General features: G+C 38.8%; 1 protein-coding gene across 1 annotated transcript in view; it reads left to right on the top strand.

Annotated features, from left to right (window-relative positions):
* The first annotated feature begins 702 nt into the window (after window positions 1–702).
* Window positions 703–20,293, top strand: part of LOC138003815 (protein scribble homolog) — a 76,015-nt gene continuing 56,424 nt past the window's right edge. Inside the window, exons 1-8 of the mRNA XM_068850065.1 lie at window positions 703–1,058; window positions 1,135–1,252; window positions 1,507–1,585; window positions 4,369–4,458; window positions 17,701–17,757; window positions 18,272–18,335; window positions 19,023–19,097; window positions 19,691–19,835. Of these exons, the coding sequence (XP_068706166.1) occupies window positions 900–1,058; window positions 1,135–1,252; window positions 1,507–1,585; window positions 4,369–4,458; window positions 17,701–17,757; window positions 18,272–18,335; window positions 19,023–19,097; window positions 19,691–19,835 (787 nt within the window). The 5' untranslated portion in view covers window positions 703–899. The remainder of the gene's footprint in view (window positions 1,059–1,134; window positions 1,253–1,506; window positions 1,586–4,368; window positions 4,459–17,700; window positions 17,758–18,271; window positions 18,336–19,022; window positions 19,098–19,690; window positions 19,836–20,293) is intronic.

Below are 20,293 nucleotides of genomic sequence, written 5' to 3'. Positions count from 1 at the left end.
TTTTGCTGTTCACATACAGTGGAATCCCGATTTCTCGAACCTCGAGGGGAAACGCAAATTGGTTCGAGAAAGCGGGAGTTCGAGAAATCGAAGGTGGCATCAAATTACGCTTAACTGGCCGGGTATTGTTTGATTATGAGTAAGTGTTCAAATTTTAACAAAAAATACATCCTTTTTAATGTAGATCTTGACCTTTGTTTACAAACAAAATGTACTTAAAAAACAAAAACGGAACATAACAGAACACATGTCCAAAAAATGTGGTGGACAAATATGCAGTTTGCGTAATGCTTGGTGATGAAATTGTTGGACATTTTGTGATTAAAATACGAGAAAACAGCTTATCCGGAAGTGTTAATTTGTTTAAAGGCGTGGATGTAGTTGACATCCGCACTAAGTTGTTTCGAAATTTTTGCAGGTTTGAGTTATCGAGGGTCAATTTGTTCCACGGGAGAAAAAAATGGTTCGAGTTATCGGGAGTTTCGAGAAATCGAGGGTTCGAGAAATCAGGGGTGAAATTATAGAGCTAGATTGAAGCAAATCCAAGGGAAACAAGGTTTGGTTCGAGATATCGGGAGGTTCGAGAAACCGAGGGTTCGAGAAATCGGGTTTCCACTGTATATTCTGGAGCAATCAAAACTGGGTGTCCTGTGTTTTTGAAACTACCAGGCGTTTCCGCTGTCTGTGCATTGCATTGCATCCTGGGGCGGAAGGAACGGCGCCTGCCGTGACGTCACTTGCTAGTGATTCTTGAGCGTGTCTTCTAAAAATGATAAGACACAAGACGAAACTAGTTTTTATATTTTTAAACCAATAGCACTTTTACTTTCACAACCACGAGCAACCGTTCGACCGCCATTTGACGCCAAAATACCTAGTCGTTTCCTCCGGCGCCCAGAATGTTTCGTTGTCTTTTGCCCTGGCGGTGTACTCGCCAAGTTGATTCAATAGATCGAACACATTGCAGCCTAACTTTCGTGCCCGATGAAGTTTACCGCTACGACCGGTCTCTGGAGGAACTGTTTTTAGATGCAAATCAAATCAAGGACCTTCCGAGGGTAAGATGAAAGCGCAAAAAAGACTTTTGCTCAAAGAGAGAGGGGTTACAACTGGAATTTCTTTCTCTCTTTATAGCCTTTCTTTCGCTTGTACAACCTTCGGCGGCTGGGGTTAAGTGACAACGAGATCGCCCGGTTACCTCCTGAAGTTGGCAACTTAGCTAATCTTCAAGAGTTCGACATCAGCAGAAATGGTGAGATCATTGTAGTGTGCATCGAATGAAATGAATTATGCTGTCCTTGACTTTTAGAGAACATTTTATTGTACCATTGTTATTTACGTTTAGTGCTGGTCCAGATTTACCAGTGTGGACTTATGTTGATATTGTTGTATCTTGATCTTCTAGACTTCGAAGTTATTCACTGCACTATGGGCGATATTAGTAAATTAGGCTACCTCTAAGTGGTATATTCATGTTTTGATATTTCTTGTTTTATTGTTTCACAGACATATGTGATATTCCAGAGAACATAAAGTTCTGCAAAAGCTTGGCTACTCTAGATCTCAGCGGAAACCCAGTTTCGAAGTAAGCCAATGAAGCTGTGAAACTGTTGCTGTGTTGTAATTGTCTCGATCGACTATTGCGCTGAGTTTGAAGCGTTGAGGGTTTGATATTCTCTCTTTGAGGTCTTGTAAACCAACGTTTCAAGATTCAGGCTTGTTGGATGGGTTGATCGAAGTAAATTTTTGTTTATGTTTGACAATCTTCCCTGTTATAACGATCGACCCTTGCTCTGACGGGGTTTCGGGATGTTTTTACCCCAAATAACTCAACCACAGCTCCAAGCACTTGCCTTGCGATGCTTATTCTAGGCGTTAATAATTAGAGAGAATTGCCAGACGCTTTGATTTTGTTTATCATGGAATAATTCCCGTCGCCAATTTTTGTAGTCTGAGACCTCTGTATGTTATGTATCACGCGACTGCATGTTAATATTCCATTCGAACAGAATTGCAGTGAATGGAACTCATGATCAATCAAGGAGTGTCTTGCCATTTTGTCTCCTTTTAGCATTTTAAAAGCATTTTTAGAGGATTGATTTGCAGCAAAAAAAATTGGATTTAATTAAAGGAAATCTCAGTGATTTTTATGCCGGTTCAATTTCCGTGTTTTGCTTCGGTCCTGATTTTCGTGGTTCGATACACTTGCATATTCGAGAACAAGTGATCGCTAGCTCGTTACCACCCTCAGATGTTTAGAAGGTAATCGTTACATCCTGTTATTCATGGCTGGAATTCTTTCACCGATAGTTTAGACTAAATTGTAGTTGATTTGAAAATCAAATTGAAATTCGGTTAAAGTGCAAACGCGGATTTGCACCTCTCGGGTCCTTTATTAGCTTTTCCTCGTCTTGGTTCACGACACAGGTGCAAATTTTGTGTTTTTTTTTTTACTTTACAATTCCAACTCGATCATCCGGAAAACAATCTTGCGATTGTAGGCATAGGATAAGTGGCAAGTATTTTCAGAATTCTCTTGAGTTACACGTAGATATATATAGCATGTCGGAAATGTCGCCTAAAATCCGTTTTACTTTTCCGTGATAATTTTCCTCTGAACGAGAAATTATTCCAAAAATGTAAATTCCTCGAGTACGCATTTTTTTGAATTGATGTAGATTTCAAATACCAAGGCTTAAGATATCCCAACCAGCACTGTTGAATTGTAACGAAACTTCAACATTCTCTTTCCCATATTGTAGTGGAATTGTCATGACCCCCAGTGGTTTAAACTAGGGAATGTAAACAGCTTGTCACTGACGCTATTATTATTATGTGTAATTAAACATTTCATGCTTCCTTTTGAGAATTGAAGACTTCACCAGCAAGATCTAATTTTATTACAGGAAGTCCTGTAATATTTTCTTTTCGTTGTATTACTATTCCCACTTGCTAGGTATGTGTAAGATAATTTCATTTAAGGTCTTGTTATTTACTCCGTATCTGTCTTTGTCACACTCTTACATAGATCAGCATTCTTGAAATTGCATATGTGACATGCCAGAACCAGTGATCCCATATATATAGCTGGCTTTTAGAAAACAGTATATATGTTTTATCCTGTGCTTTTTGCAGAAGGTAATTTTCAGGTGTAGCTATCAGATGCTCTTTTAGAAAGTAAATTTAAGGTATTTCTTGAATTAAAAAAAAAAGGTTGCGTAAAGTGACATTTTTTGACATGTTATAGGAAATTAGCTCTTCGGTAATCCTTTTGTAGGGTACATTCACTCTATCACGTTTGAGATTAGTCTTTTAACAAACATAGATACATACATACATACATACATAAAATACTTAAAAACAAAATGTTGTTGTCTAGCATTTAATGCTGAATATTATAATATACACAAGAATCCACTGAAGTATGAAATGATAATGAGATCAGTAATTAAATTAATCAATAACCAAGGAACTTCACTGGAGCCTTCATTGCATTAATTGAGGACACAACAGAGCTAATTATGTCAAATGAAATCAAAAGTAGGCATTTGACTACATGTAACTCAAGAGAATTCTGAAAATACTTGCTGCTTGTCCTATGCCAGTAAAAGGTCTGATTTCCCTTTTCAATAAATAGAGTATTTTTCCTAGGCAAAACTTAATTTGCTCTAGTCAGTCTTGTCATACACAGTTTCAGTGATATATTTGTGACAGTGGTCAAGCTCAGACACATTTGTTACAACTACATTGTAAAAATTCTCAAGAAAAAATGTCGATACTTTCAAACAAAACTGCTGGTTTTATTAAGTAATCTCATGTTCAATTCCATTATAAATATTAGTTTCTTCATTAATTTTCCTTTTTGTGCATAATATTTTGAAAAGTTACCCTTTGATAATTCTATAAATCGCTAGACAGTGAACAACTTTAACATTTCTAGAACTTAAATGAAGAAACATCATAAGTGGAAGAGAAGTCACGAGAAAGGACTGTTGTTGCTCGAATTGATTGATGTTTCGACAAACCTGAACAGATGTCATCCTCAGGGTCAAGATGTAAATAGCTAAATAACATAATGAGACATTAACATCTCTTGTTTACTTTCTGTTTGGACTCCTCATGACTCTAGCTTGAAATTTACATCTTCTTCCTGAGACTAAATGTAAAAAAGAGTCCAAAAAAATTGGCTTCTCTTTGCACAAGGTGCAGAACATTGCACTGTATTGACGTTCAACCACTGGAAAGTCTGCCTTCCACGGCATCAAAAACTTTTATCGTGACGATGAGGGCTGTTTACAATCCTCATTGCATGAAAGGCCATCTCCATATGTATGGGGATAATTGTTGATAATGTTTGATTTTTTTCAGACTTCCTGAGGGCTTTGCACAGCTTAAAAGCCTTACAAGTCTTTGCCTTAATGATGTTTCCCTGATCAGATTGCCTCCAGACATTGGAAGGTAACAAGTTCAGTGTGAATATTCTTGCTAAGTTAGCTGGTGGGATAGGGTAGTGGCTCGTGTGCCAGAGAGTTGGGGTTTGATGTCTGACTCTGTGATGTTTTTCAGCGACTTCACATCTCTCTGTCTCTACCAGGCCCAAGTTATTTGCTGCGCTTAATTAGGATAGATAGGGTTTATGGTTAAATGCAATTATACATTATTACAAAGTTAACAACTAAGGGTGGTGGGGATTGCCCATATATTTGTCTTCAGAAAGCAGTCAGTGGAATTTGGCTCAGGAGCCTGCTTGCCATATACTACCAGCACATGGTAACCAATCAGAAGCAGTTTTATAAAAGTATTAATACATTTGCATCCCATATTATGTTTGTCATTAATTTCTTGGTTGCCACCATTTAAACACTTAATGACTGGTCTCGAGGGAAACAGTTCATTTTGTTTCCCGAGAACCTCAATGTTTTCCCAAGGCACAGCCGAGGGAAACATTGAGATTCGAGGGAAACAAAATAAAGTCTTTCCTGAGGGACCAGTCATTAAGTGATTTGTTATATACCGTATTTACCTGTGTATAAGACGACACCCCATTTTTAATGGCAAAAAAAGCAATTTCTTACTCCCTTTGTTAAAATGTTCATGGGATACTCAATGGGATACTAAATCCAGGCCTTCTGATAGGGTGCAACGAAAAAATGCAAATTATGCTAAGTTTCCAGGTCAGATTATGCAATTAGAAAGGCCAATTATGCGATAAATAATGTAAATTATGTGATGTTTTTCTGAGCTTGTTTTTCAAGGCTTCAGGATAAAAAAACACGTTTTTACTGCCCTTAAGACATTTTCATCACAACGGAAACATACTTATGAATCTTGATCGACATTAGTTGAGATAAGTGAAAAAAAAAGAGATCTTCTGCACTATTGGTGCACCATGTTAAAAGTTGAAAGGACACAGCTAACATTCCAAATGAATGATCAATAATTATTAATATTCCTATATGCTACGACTAGCTTCTTACACTTTGTTTTTGTGGGCAGTATTATATTTCTGACTGAACAAAGGGCGTGTTTGTGTTACATTAATCGGCGACTCTTTAAGAATGAGACTCGTGCTAGGTCTCCGACATACAAAATAATGCCTTGAGCTTCGAATGTTTACGAAATCGAAGGTAACCAAAGGCTTTTTAGGCGTTTTCCAAGATAAATCATCTTTAAAATGGCGTATTTATGCAGGAACTCCTAAGAAACTTGTTGATTTATGTTATATTTTATGAATTTTGTTCATTGTTTTGTGAATTAGTTGATTTTTTCGTGAATTGTGAGGTCAGATGCGATTTGAGGTCGATTGTGCGAAATCGCACCATCGGGTAATACCAGAAGGCCTGTAAATCAGGGCCTCAAGCGCTTAATAGTTTTGTGGTTCAGCAGCTCTTGTATGTCCTTGAGTCTCGAAAAAGTTCTCAGGAAATCGAAAATGTAAACCTCAAACTAACCTGTTTCGTTGTTCAAAGATAAAGGGTTTAGAGGATAAGCACAACTATGGCAAGCCATTACTGCCAAAAGCCCTTCAACTTTCTGGAAACCAGGTTGAAATCCATGTTCACGCGATCTAGTTATAGAAATTGTAGGTTAAGTTACGTCTGCGGATGGTCGAGTTTCGTGGAAAAAGCTCCAGTTCTTCGTACTGATTGTTGAGTTTCTGCAATCTTGTGTCGAGTTCTCGCTATTTAGCGTTTAGTTTCTGGGATGTAGTGTCGAGTTCCCGCGATCCAGTCTTGAGTTTCTGCGATCGACTGTCCAACTCTCGCTAGCGAGTTTTTAAATTCTGGCTATAAGCCTAGGGCGATTTTTGGAGCTTCTTTTGAGGCCATAAAAGGTTGACTCATACACGGGAAAATATGGTAGCACAAAAAAGAAAACCTTGCAACGGCAATAGCAACGGCGATCGTTGGTGAACATTCGCGGGTAACAGTGCAGTGTTACCTTCTGACATCATAGATTTTGCACTAATGGCGCACTTTTGGCGGGAAACAGTTTATTGTTAGATGTAATGTGACCTCGAAGTAAGCAATAAGAGCGTGCGCTGCTGGTGGAAAAAACTCCGCTATGTATCAAATGTATTTATTTATTACAGTTTCTCCAATTGTATACATATAAACATAATCAAATACACTTAAAAAATCAGTGTAGGGGGCGAGGGAAGCATGAAAAAGCACAATGGACACCATACGAGAACAACAACACAATGTCAAGTTGTAATAGCATTGGAATGGAATGGCGTGGTTTATTTCAAAATCACCTTGCAGCCCAAGGGCTGAATTAAGTAATTTTACAATAAAAATTTACAAGTTTAAAATCACAAGCATATTATGTAGTTGTTGTATGTCCTTGAGTCTCGAAAAAGTTCTCAGAAAATCGAAAATGTAAACCTCAAAGTAACCAGTTTCGTTATTCAAAGATAAAGGGTTTAGAGGATAAGCACAACTATGGCAAGCCATTACTGCCAAAAGCCCTTCAACTTTCTGGAAACCAGGTTCAAATCCATGTTCACGCGATCTAGTTATAGAAATTGTAGGTTAAGTTACGTCTGCGGATGGTCGAGTTTCGTGGAAAAAGCTCCAGTTCTTCATACTGATTGTTGAGTTTCTGCAATCTTGTGTCGAGTTCTCGCTATTTAGCGTCTAGTTTCTGGGATGTAGTGTCGAGTTCCCGCGATCCAGTCTTGAGTTTCTGCGATCGAATGTCCAACTCTCGCTAGCGAGTTTTCAAATTCTGGCTAGCGAGTTGTCAGATTCTGGCTGAGGAGTTTATTAATTCTGGCTAGCGAGTTTTTAAATTCTCCCTAGCGAGTTTTCTAATTCTGCCTAGCCAGTTTTCAAATTCTTACCAGCAAGGTTTAGAATTCTCGCTAGCAAGAGTTGGACAGTCGATTGCAGAAACTCAAGACTGGATCATGGGAACTTGACACTAGATCGTAGAAACTCGATTCTAAATAGCGAGAACTCGACCCAAGATGGTAGAAACTCAACAATCAGTAGGGAGAACTGGAGCTTTTTCCACGAAACTCGACCATCCCCAGACGTAACTTAACCTACAATTTCTATAACTCGATCATGTCAACATGGATTTCAACCTGGTTTCCAGAAAGTTGAAGGGCTTTTGGCAGTAACGGCTTAACACTATTATGTTAATTTTGAATAAATTATTTAGCTGGAACTAGGCGCTTAATGTTTGACCGATGTATAAGTCAAGGGTGATTTTTGGAGCTTCTTTTGAGGCCATAAAAGGTTGACTTATACACGGGAAAATACGGTAGGACAAAAAGGCAAACCATGCAACAGCAACAGCAACGGCGATCGTTGGTCAATATTCGCGGGTAGCAGTGCAGTGTTACCTTCTGACATCATAGATTTTGCACTAATAGCGCACTTTTGGCGGGAAACTTTTTATTGTTAGATGTAATGTGACCTCGAAGTAACCAATGAGAGCGTGCGCTGCTGGTGGAAAAAAACTCAGCTATGTAACAAATGTATTTATTTATTACAGTTTCTCCAATTGCATACATGTCAACATAATAATCAAATACATTTAAAAAAATCAGTGTAGGGGGAGAGGGAAGCATCCAAAAGCACAATAGACGCCATACCAGAACAACAACACAATGTCAAGTTGTAATGGCATTGGAATTGAATGGAATGCTTTATTTCAAAATCACCTTGCAGCCCAAGGCCTGAATTAAGTAATTTTACAATAAAAATTTACAAGTTTAAAAATTCACAAGCATATTATGTAGTTGTTGTATGTCCTTGAGTCTGGAAAAAGTTCTCAGAAAATTGAAAATGTAAACCTTAAAGTAACCAGTTTCGTTATTCAAAGATAAAGGGTTTAGAGGATAAGCACAACTATGGCAAGCCATTACTGCCAAAAGCCCTTCAACTTTCTGGAAACCAGGTTGAAATCCATGTTCACGCGATCTAGTTATAGAAAGTGAAGGTTAAGTTACGTCTGCAGATGGTCAAGTTTCGTGGAAAAAGCTCCAGTTCTTCGTACTGATTGTTGAGTTTCTGCAATCTTGTGTCGAGTTCTCGGTATTTAGCGTGTAGTTTCTGCGATGTAGTGTCGAGTTCCCGCGATCCAGTCTTGAGTTTCTGCGATCGACTGTCCAACTCTGGCTAGCGAGTTTTCAAATTCTGGCTAGCGAGTTGTCAGATTCTGGCTAAGGAGTTTTTTAATTCTGGCTAGGGAGTTTTTAAATTCTCCCTAGCAAGTTTTCTAATTCTGCCTAGCCAGTTTTTAAATTCTTGCTAGCAAGGTTTAGAATTCTCGCTAGCAAGAGTTGGACAGTCGATTGCAGAAACTCAAGACTGGATCACGGGAACTTGACACTAGATCATAGAAACTCGATTCTAAATAGCGAGAACTCGACACAAGATGGCAGAAACTCAACAATCAGTAGGAAGAACTGGAGCTTTTTCCACGAAACTCGACCATCCCCAGACGTAACTTAACCTACAATTTCTATAACTCGATCATGTCAACATGGATATCAACCTGGTTTCCAGAAAGTTGAAGGGCTTTTGGCAGTAACGGCTTAACACTATTATGTTAATTTTAAATAAATTATTTAGCTGGAACTAGGCGCTTAATGTTTGACCGATGTATAAGTCAAGGGCGATTTTTGGAGCTTCTTTTGAGGCCATAAAAGGTTGACTTATACACGGGAAAATACGGTAGGACAAAAAGGCAAACCATGCAACAGCAACAGCAACGGCGATCGCTGGTCAATATTCGTGGGTAGCATTGCAGTGTTACCCTCTGACATCATAGATTTTGCACTAATAGCGCACTTTTGGCGGGAAACTTTTTATTGTTAGATGTAATGTGACCTCGAAGTAACCAATGAGAGCGTGCGCTGCTGGTGGAAAAAAACTCAGCTATGTAACAAATGTATTTATTTATTACAGTTTCTCCAATTGCATACATGTCAACATAATAATCAAATACATTAAAAAAATCAGTGTAGGGGGAGAGGGAAGCATCCAAAAGCGCAATAGACGCCATACCAGAACAACAACACAATGGCAAGTTGTAATGGCATTGGAATTGAATGGAATGCTTTATTTCAAAATCACATTGCAGCCCAAGGGCTGATTTAAGTAATTTTATGATAAAAATTTACAAGTTTAAAAATTCACAAGCATATTATGTAGTTGTTGTATGTCCTTGAGTCTCGAAAAAGTTCTCAGAAAATCGAAAATGTAAACCTTAAACTAACCTGTTTCGTTATTCAAAGATAAAGGGTTTAGAGGATAAGCACAACTATGGCAAGCCATTACTGCCAAAAGCCCTTCAACTTTCTGGAAACCAGGTTGAAATCCATGTTCACGCGATCTAGTTATAGAAATTGTAGGTTAAGTTACGTCTGCGGATGGTCGAGTTTCGTGGAAAAAGCTCCAGTTCTTCGTACTGATTGTTGAGTTTCTGCAATCTTGTGTCGAGTTCTCACTATTTAGCGTCTAGTTTCTGGGATGTAGTGTCGAGTTCCCGCGATCCAGTCTTGAGTTTCTGCGATCGACTGTCCAACTCTCGCTAGCGACTTTTCAAATTCTGGCTAGCGAGTTGTCAGATTCTGGCTAAGGAGTTTTTTAATTCTGGCTAGCGAGTTTTTAAATTCTCCCTAGCGAGTTTTCTAATTCTGCCTAGCCAGTTTTCAAATTCTTGCTAGCAAAGTTTAGAATTCTCGCTAGCGAGAGTTGGACAGTCGATTGCAGAAACTCAAGACTGGATCACGGGAACTTGACACTAGATCGCAGAAACTCGACAGTAAATAGCGAGAACTCGACACAAGATGGCAGAAACTCAACAATCAGTAGGAAGAACTGGAGCTTTTTCCACGAAACTCGACCATCCCCAGACGTAACTTAACCTACAATTTCTATAACTCGATCATGTCAGCATGGATTTCAACCTGGTTTCCAGAAAGTTGAAGGGCTTTTGGCAGTAACGGCTTAACACTATTATGTTAATTTTGAATAAATTATTTAGCTGGAACTAGGCGCTTAATGTTTGACCGATGTATAAGTCAAGGGCGATTTTTGGAGCTTCTTTTGAGGCCATAAAAGGTTGACTTATACACGGGAAAATACGGTAGGACAAAAAGGCAGACCATGCAACAGCAACAGCAACGGCGATCACTGGTCAATATTCGCGGGTAGCAGTGCAGTGTTACCTTCTGGCATCATAGATTTTGCACTAATAGCGCACTTTTGGCGGGAAACTTTTTATTGTAAACCTTAAAGTAACCAGTTTCGTTATTCAAAGATAAAGGGTTTAGAGGATAAGCACAACTATGGCAAGCCATTACTGCCAAAAGCCCTTCAACTTTCTGGAAACCAGGTTGAAATCCATGTTCACGCGATCTAGATATAGAAATTGAAGGTTAAGTTACGTCTGCGGATGGTCAAGTTTCATGGGATAAGCTCCAGTTCTTCGTACTGATTGTTGAGTTTCTGCAATCTTGTGTCGAGTTCTCGGTATTTAGCGTCTAGTTTGTGCGATGTAGTGTTGAGTTCCCGCGATCCAGTCTTGAGTTTCTGCGATCGACTGTCCAACTCTCGCTAGCGAGTTTTCAAATTCTGGCTAAGGAGTTTTTTAATTCTGGCTAGGGAGTTTTTAAATTCTCCCCAACCAGGATTCTAATTCTGCCTAGTGAGTTTTCAAATTCTTGCTAGCAAGGTTTAGAATTCTCGCTAGCAAGAGTTGGACAGTCGATTGCAGAAAGTCAAGACTGGATCACGGGAACTTGACACTAGATCATAGAAACTCGATTCTAAATAGCGAGAACTCGACACAAGATGGCAGAAACTCAACAATCAGTAGGAAGAACTGGAGCTTTTTCCACGAAACTCGACCATCCCCAGACGTAACTCAACCTACAATTTCTATAACTCGATCATGTCAACATGGATTTCAACCTGGTTTCCAGAAAGTTGAAGGGCTTTTGGCAGTAACGGCTTAACACTATTATGTAAATTTTGAATAAATTATTTAGCTGGAACTAGGCGCTTAATGTTTGACCGATGTATAAGTCAAGGGCGATTTTTGGAGCTTCTTTTGAGGCCATAAAAGGTTGACTTAAACACAGGAAAATACGGTAGGACAAAAAGGCAAACCATGCAACAGCAACAGCAACAGCGATGGTTGGTCAATATTCGCAGGTAGCAGTGCAGTGTTACCTTCTGACATCATAGATTTTGCACTAATAGCGCACTTTTGGCGGGAAACTTTTTATTGTTAGATGTAATGTGACCTCGAAGTAACCAATGAGAGCGTGCGCTGCTGGTGGAAAAAAACTCAGCTATGTAACAAATGTATTTATTTATTACAGTTTCTCCAATTGCATACATGTAAACATAATAATCAAATACATTAAAAAAATCAGTGTAGGGGAGAGGGAAGCATCCAAAAGCGCAATAGATGCCATACCAGAACAACAAGTTACACAATGTCAAGTTGTAATAGCATTGGAATTGAATGGAATGCTTTATTTCAAAATCACATTGCAGCCCAAGGGCTGATTTAAGTAATTTTATGATAAAAATTTACAAGTTTAAAAATTCACAAGCATATTATGTAGTTGTTGTATGTCCTTGAGTCTCGAAAAAGTTCTCAGAAAATCGAAAAGGTAAACCTTAAACTAACCTGTTTCGTTATTCAAAGATAAAGGGTTTAGAGGATAAGCACAAGTATGGCAAGCCATTACTGCCAAAAGCCCTTCAACTTTCTGGAAACCAGGTTGAAATCCATGTTCACGCGATCTAGTTATAGAAATTGTAGGTTAAGTTACGTCTGCGGATGGTCGAGTTTCGTGGAAAAAGCTCCAGTTCTTCGTACTGATTGTTGAGTTTCTGCAATCTTTTGTCGAGTTCTCGGTATTTAGCGTTTAGTTTCTGGGATGTAGTGTCGAGTTCCCGCGATCCAGTCTTGAGTTTCTGCGATCGACTGTCCAACTCTCGCTAGCGAGTTTTTAAATTCTGGCTAGCGAGTTGGCAGATTCTGGCTAAGGAGTTTTTTAATTCTGGCTAGCGAGTTTTTAAATTCTCCCTAGCGAGTTTTCTAATTCTGCCTAGCCAGTTTTCAAATTCTTGCTAGCAAAGTTTAGAATTCTCGCTAGCGAGAGTTGGACAGTCGATTGCAGAAACTCAAGACTGGATCACGGGAACTTGACACTAGATCGCAGAAACTCGACAGTAAATAGCGAGAACTCGACACAAGATGGCAGAAACTCAACAATCAGTAGGAAGAACTGGAGCTTTTTCCACGAAACTCGACCATCCCCAGACGTAACTTAACCTACAATTTCTATAACTCGATCATGTCAGCATGGATTTCAACCTGGTTTCCAGAAAGTTGAAGGGCTTTTGGCAGTAACGGCTTAACACTATTATGTTAATTTTGAATAAATTATTTAGCTGGAACTAGGCGCTTAATGTTTGACCGATGTATAAGTCAAGGGCGATTTTTGGAGCTTCTTTTGAGGCCATAAAAGGTTGACTTATACACGGGAAAATACGGTAGGACAAAAAGGCAGACCATGCAACAGCAACAGCAACGGCGATCACTGGTCAATATTCGCGGGTAGCAGTGCAGTGTTACCTTCTGGCATCATAGATTTTGCACTAATAGCGCACTTTTGGCGGGAAACTTTTTATTGTAAACCTTAAAGTAACCAGTTTCGTTATTCAAAGATAAAGGGTTTAGAGGATAAGCACAACTATGGCAAGCCATTACTGCCAAAAGCCCTTCAACTTTCTGGAAACCAGGTTGAAATCCATGTTCACGCGATCTAGATATAGAAATTGAAGGTTAAGTTACGTCTGCGGATGGTCAAGTTTCATGGGATAAGCTCCAGTTCTTCGTACTGATTGTTGAGTTTCTGCAATCTTGTGTCGAGTTCTCGGTATTTAGCGTCTAGTTTGTGCGATGTAGTGTTGAGTTCCCGCGATCCAGTCTTGAGTTTCTGCGATCGACTGTCCAACTCTCGCTAGCGAGTTTTCAAATTCTGGCTAAGGAGTTTTTTAATTCTGGCTAGGGAGTTTTTAAATTCTCCCCAACCAGGATTCTAATTCTGCCTAGTGAGTTTTCAAATTCTTGCTAGCAAGGTTTAGAATTCTCGCTAGCAAGAGTTGGACAGTCGATTGCAGAAAGTCAAGACTGGATCACGGGAACTTGACACTAGATCATAGAAACTCGATTCTAAATAGCGAGAACTCGACACAAGATGGCAGAAACTCAACAATCAGTAGGAAGAACTGGAGCTTTTTCCACGAAACTCGACCATCCCCAGACGTAACTCAACCTACAATTTCTATAACTCGATCATGTCAACATGGATTTCAACCTGGTTTCCAGAAAGTTGAAGGGCTTTTGGCAGTAACGGCTTAACACTATTATGTAAATTTTGAATAAATTATTTAGCTGGAACTAGGCGCTTAATGTTTGACCGATGTATAAGTCAAGGGCGATTTTTGGAGCTTCTTTTGAGGCCATAAAAGGTTGACTTAAACACAGGAAAATACGGTAGGACAAAAAGGCAAACCATGCAACAGCAACAGCAACAGCGATGGTTGGTCAATATTCGCAGGTAGCAGTGCAGTGTTACCTTCTGACATCATAGATTTTGCACTAATAGCGCACTTTTGGCGGGAAACTTTTTATTGTTAGATGTAATGTGACCTCGAAGTAACCAATGAGAGCGTGCGCTGCTGGTGGAAAAAAACTCAGCTATGTAACAAATGTATTTATTTATTACAGTTTCTCCAATTGCATACATGTAAACATAATAATCAAATACATTAAAAAAATCAGTGTAGGGGAGAGGGAAGCATCCAAAAGCGCAATAGATGCCATACCAGAACAACAAGTTACACAATGTCAAGTTGTAATAGCATTGGAATTGAATGGAATGCTTTATTTCAAAATCACATTGCAGCCCAAGGGCTGATTTAAGTAATTTTATGATAAAAATTTACAAGTTTAAAAATTCACAAGCATATTATGTAGTTGTTGTATGTCCTTGAGTCTCGAAAAAGTTCTCAGAAAATCGAAAAGGTAAACCTTAAACTAACCTGTTTCGTTATTCAAAGATAAAGGGTTTAGAGGATAAGCACAAGTATGGCAAGCCATTACTGCCAAAAGCCCTTCAACTTTCTGGAAACCAGGTTGAAATCCATGTTCACGCGATCTAGTTATAGAAATTGTAGGTTAAGTTACGTCTGCGGATGGTCGAGTTTCGTGGAAAAAGCTCCAGTTCTTCGTACTGATTGTTGAGTTTCTGCAATCTTTTGTCGAGTTCTCGGTATTTAGCGTTTAGTTTCTGGGATGTAGTGTCGAGTTCCCGCGATCCAGTCTTGAGTTTCTGCGATCGACTGTCCAACTCTCGCTAGCGAGTTTTTAAATTCTGGCTAGCGAGTTGGCAGATTCTGGCTAAGGAGTTTTTTAATTCTGGCTAGGGAGTTTTTAAATTCTCCCTAGCAAGTTTTGTAATTCTGCCTAGCCAGTTTTCAAATTCTTGCTAGCAAGGTTTAGAATTCTCGCTAGCGAGAGTTGGACAGTCGATTGCAGAAACTCAAGACTGGATCACGGGAACTTGACACTAGATCATAGAAACTCGATTCTAAATAGCGAGAACTCGACACAAGATGGCAGAAACTCAACAATCAGTAGGAAGAACTGGAGCTTTTTCCACGAAACTCGACCATCCCCAGACGTAACTCAACCTACAATTTCTATAACTCGATCATGTCAACATGGATTTCAACCTGGTTTTCAGAAAGTTGAAGGGCTTTTGGCAGTAACGGCTGAACACTATTATGTTAATTTTGAATAAATTATTTAGCTGGAACTAGGCGCTTAATGTTTGACCGATGTATAAGTCAAGGGCGATTTTTGGAGCTTCTTTTGAGGCCATAAAAGGTTGACTTATACACGGGAAAATACGGTAGGACAAAAAGGCAAACCATGCAACAGCAACAGCAACAGCGATCATTGGTCAACATTCGCGGGTAACAGTGCAGTGTTACCTTCTGACATCATAGATTTTGCACTAATAGCGCACTTTTGGCGGGAAACTGTTTATTGTTAGATGTAATGTGACCTCGAAGTAACCAATGAGAGCGTGCGCTGCTGGTGGAAAAAACTCAGCTATGTATCAAATGTATTTATTTATTACAGTTTCTCCAATTGTATACATATAAACATAATCAAATACACTTAAAAAATCAGTGTCGGGGGAGAGGGAAGCATCCAAAAGCGCAATAGACGCCATACCAGAACAACAACACAATGTCAAATTGTAATAGCATTGGAATGGAATGGAATGGTTTATTTCAAAATCACATTGCAGCCCAAGGGCTGAATTAACCCTTTCAGCCCCGATAGTGCCAAATGGCACTTATAGATTTTACTCTGTCTAACGCCAGACGATTTTACTCGTCAATGGGGAACCCCTCGGGGCTGAAAGGGTTAAGCTAACAGCGTGAAAAAACTATCTCCCTGTTTAACCCTTTCAGCCCCGATAGTGCCAAATGGCACTTATAGATTTTACTCTGTCTAACGCCAAACGATTTTACTCGTCAATGGGGAACCCCTCGGGGCTGAAAGGGTTAAGCTACCAGCGTGAAAAAACTATCTCCCTGTTTAACCCTTTCAGCCCCGATAGTGCCAAATGGCACTTATAGATTTTACTCTGTCTAACGCCAGACGATTTTACTCGTCAATGGGGAACCCCTCGGGGCTGAAAGGGTTAAGCTAACAGCGTGAAAAAACTATCTCCCTGTTTAACCCTTTCAGCCCCGATAGTGCCAAATGGCACTTATAGATTTTACTCTGTCTAACGCCAGACGATTTTACTCGTCAATGGGGAACCCCTCGGGGCTGAAAGGGTTAAGTAATTTTACAATAAAAATTTACAAGTGTAAAAATTAACGATCATATTATGTAAAATTATCAATAATAGTTTAATTCAAAAAAGAAATTTAAAATAGGAATTGATCCTTTGACAAATCTATAAAAACATTCTGAAAGTATAGGCGGGTCATTGCATTTAAACAAACAAGTTTTTTACTTTGTTTGTTTTTACATGAGGGAATGCAAAGGGACAGTGATTTCTGAGGTTATACTTGACGTTTTTTCAATAGTGGTAGTAAGGTGTTTAGTTTATGATTGGGGTTCGAAACAACTTCATCAGACAGACCACTGAATAACAGACTATGGTGGTTAGCTATTGGTGGTATGCCCAAAAAAATGGAAGCACTGTTGTAGTTCAAGCTGGGAAAGATTATTGAAAGCATTGTTTTTTCGATGCACACGAGGGCATTCTTTAATTAAGTACTGCGGCAAAGCTTTGAAGAAAACTGGCACAGCGTAGTCTACAGAAGAACAAATGCACGATTTGTAGAACAGAACTAACTCTGAAGGGGGTAATTGAGCTCTTTTAAGCTGGACTAGAAAATATAATTTTTGGCTAGCTTTCTCAACGACCTTTTTCACATGGGTGTTCCAGGTCAGGTTGTCACCTATTGTTAATCCTAATAACTTTGCACTCTTGGCCACTTCAAGTTCTCTGTCATCTATGGTTATGACATCAAATTGCTTACTAGGTTTATGGGTAAACGAAATTCTGATTTCTTTGCACTTATCGGGGTTAAGGACGACCATATTTTTGTGAGACCACTTGATTATTTGATCGGTCAAATCCTGAGTGTTGCTAGCATCTCCCTTCGAAGCTATCTATGAGGCTGTAGTATCATCGACAAATTTCCATAGATCTGGTGAATTAATATCAAGATCGTTGATAAATAGAATGAACAACTATGGGCCCAATTTTGTGCCCTGCGGTACCGGAGGGGACTGGTCCCCATTCAGAGTAACAGCCCTTTGCGAACTTGATCCATTGGAATCTGTTTGAAAGGAAATGTATAATCCAATTTACAACACTACGGGGAATATCTAACAAACATAGCTTGTAAATCAGAATACTATGATCAATACGATAGTCAAACAACATACCGGTACTGTAGTTCTCACTGTTGATATTATATTATTAAAATTTAATTGATAGTAAGGTTAGAGGACACTGGGCTTAATAATTCTGGTATTCTCGTGTATTTTTGTCAATTATGACACAGTGATTTTCAGGAAAAGAGCTAATAATTATTATTGTATTATAATCATTTGTTGCAGTTTAACAGAACTAACAGTCTTGGAAGCTAGAGAAAACTTGATCAAGTATCTTCCTGTGTACGTGCTTTCTTTCAATTTTGTGATGTGTTTGGCTACTTTGCCAAATTAGATTATTATTTATAGTTAATCTCATGACAAATGGATGAACTTGGGAACTGGTGCCTTAAAGGTTAGTTGTGTGCCAGCTGCAATGCGCAGAGAGGAGGTTTCCATGGTAACCCTTGAAGCAAGAAGGACCCCTCAAAGTGGCCACTAACGGGCACTGTAAGAATTCAGTGGAAACCAGTACTATCAGACCACATACTTACCAAAGGGCCAGCATACTGAGGGAGGGAGTGGAAGGTGCAAGATTTTTTTGAAAAGGGCAGCAATAAATGATCCACAAAGATCAGCTGAATGAATGGCACATTTCAGAAGGCGAGAAGCCCTGAAGGCCACCCCACAGGTCATGTATGCAAGTGGTTAAGGCTGCTGGACACATTTGTTTGACTAACTTTGCCTAAATGTATTTACCGGTAGACGCATTTAAACGAAAAAAAAGCACTATTGCTTGTTCTCTTTTTGTTCTCAGTTCAATGGAATTCCTTACAAAGCTTGAAAGACTAGATTTGGGCTGCAATGAACTTGAGGATCTTGTGAGTCATTGTCATCAGTAACACAGGGGTTTCATTAAAGTTTTATAGTAGAAGGGACCTTGTGATAGAGTAAACGGGCACCCACATATATACATGTAGGCTGGCTTTTGATCTTGCGACCTTTGAGCAAAGGCAGGTACCTTACTCAGCGTAGATGGGTGCTAGTACCCAGGTCCTGGCTAGTAACAAAATCAATGGTTCATCTTTATTGCACTTGAAAAGTCACCTTTATTCTTTGCTTTAATTTTAGAAAGAACTTTGTTGCATTTGCACTCTCTAAAAAGAGCAATTACATTTTTGATAGTGTCATTGAAGGTTCCCTAAATTTGTGAATACAGTGTAGTCCTTGCATTATTAAAAATTCAACATTATGAAAAATTTCAGGCAGATTTGAATCTGTTAGGAGATGGAATGCTTTTACAGAGTGTTAAGAGAACGCCAGATGGATTTGCTATTAATTTACGACATGGCATAACTCTGCATGCTTATTGAAAACCCTTAGGCTAATTATGTGATCAGCGTACACAGCAATGTACGTGTATTTGCGGAACATTGTGCGTACTACAGTTGTAATTTTGATTTTATCCATTGCGTTATCTAACTTCAAGCTTTTTTGCATTCATCCCTCTCTTTATTAACGGTACATGTGTATGTTGATACTTTTTTGTGATTTCTTTGGATTTATAGACTGACATTGTTGGTTCATTGCCAAACTTGACTGAGTTGTGGTTGGATGGTAACCTATTGAAGACCTTACCTCCTGTAAGATAATATTATTTTATGACAACAACAGGAGTGTTTTAGCGGTAACTAAAGCATTTGTAGAATCAATAAGATCACTACATGTAAATCCAGGGACTGATTGGCTTATTTTTCCTATGTAACACAAGTTGTCATATTGAGCAAGGACGTCAAGATTCCCACCTTTGTTTGTTTGTTTGTTCTTGCCACTCAAACAGGAAAACTTCACATCTTCTCACCACCTCGTAATATCCTCTATAGTGTTAAATGTATTTTATTCCAAACCTTTCCTACAATGGATCATTCCTGCAACCAGGACATGTTGTACTAGGAGTAAATTGAAGGCGCAAATTTTGCAGTAATTATTTATTATTTATTCTTTCCATTAGTAAGTTCATTGGAATCACACTGTATCCTAGACGCTTTCCTCAAGGTAGACTTTTCCATCCACACACCTTTAACATGCAGTTGTCATTTCATGACCTCCTTGCACAAACATGCATAGCCTTTGTGAATCAACTGCTAGTCCTCTTTACCTTGGTGTACAGATTATTTTTGTTTGCGATATTGTTCCTAATAGTGAGACATCTCATTTGATTTACGATTTCTAACAGGAAGTGGGAAACCTGAGGAAGCTTCAGATATTTGATGTATCAGAGAACAAGATTGAATTTTTACCAGATGAAATTAGTGGCTGCACTGCTCTAACAGACTTTCATTTATCACAGAATTTATTAGAAGAGCTTCCCGATACGATAGGTACGGTAATAGATGTTCAAATTATGGATAGGCTACACGTACATAGGTCGAAGATTTTCAATGGGAAAAATTAGTAGTGGCCTGGAAATTACCCAAAGGGAGTGTCACCTGTGACTGGTCCATTTAAATATTCTGCATACAATTACTTTACATGAAAAAAGTTATATGATCCATTAGAGAGCTTTTGCTAACTTGATCTGTGGGGATTAAGAAAATAAACAAGGAAATCAATGGTCCAAAATACTAACAGTGTACTGCCTACTCCTGAAGGTAGGTCAAATTCAATTTCATTAGAAGCTTAAGGTGTGGAATCATACCTGGTTGTTTGCAAAACAAGAAGTAAAAAATAATTATTATGTAGCTAATAATTTTCTTCAGATGTCGTACAACCAGTAAACAATTAATGCATCTGTAGGTTTCTGACAGGTATTCAATCTTTTTTTTCAACAGAATTACCT

This window comes from Montipora foliosa, chromosome 5, assembly GCF_036669935.1.
Source record: "Montipora foliosa isolate CH-2021 chromosome 5, ASM3666993v2, whole genome shotgun sequence".
NCBI classification, from domain to species: domain Eukaryota; kingdom Metazoa; phylum Cnidaria; class Anthozoa; order Scleractinia; family Acroporidae; genus Montipora; species Montipora foliosa.
This window is presented reverse-complemented; position numbering and strand designations above follow the sequence as displayed.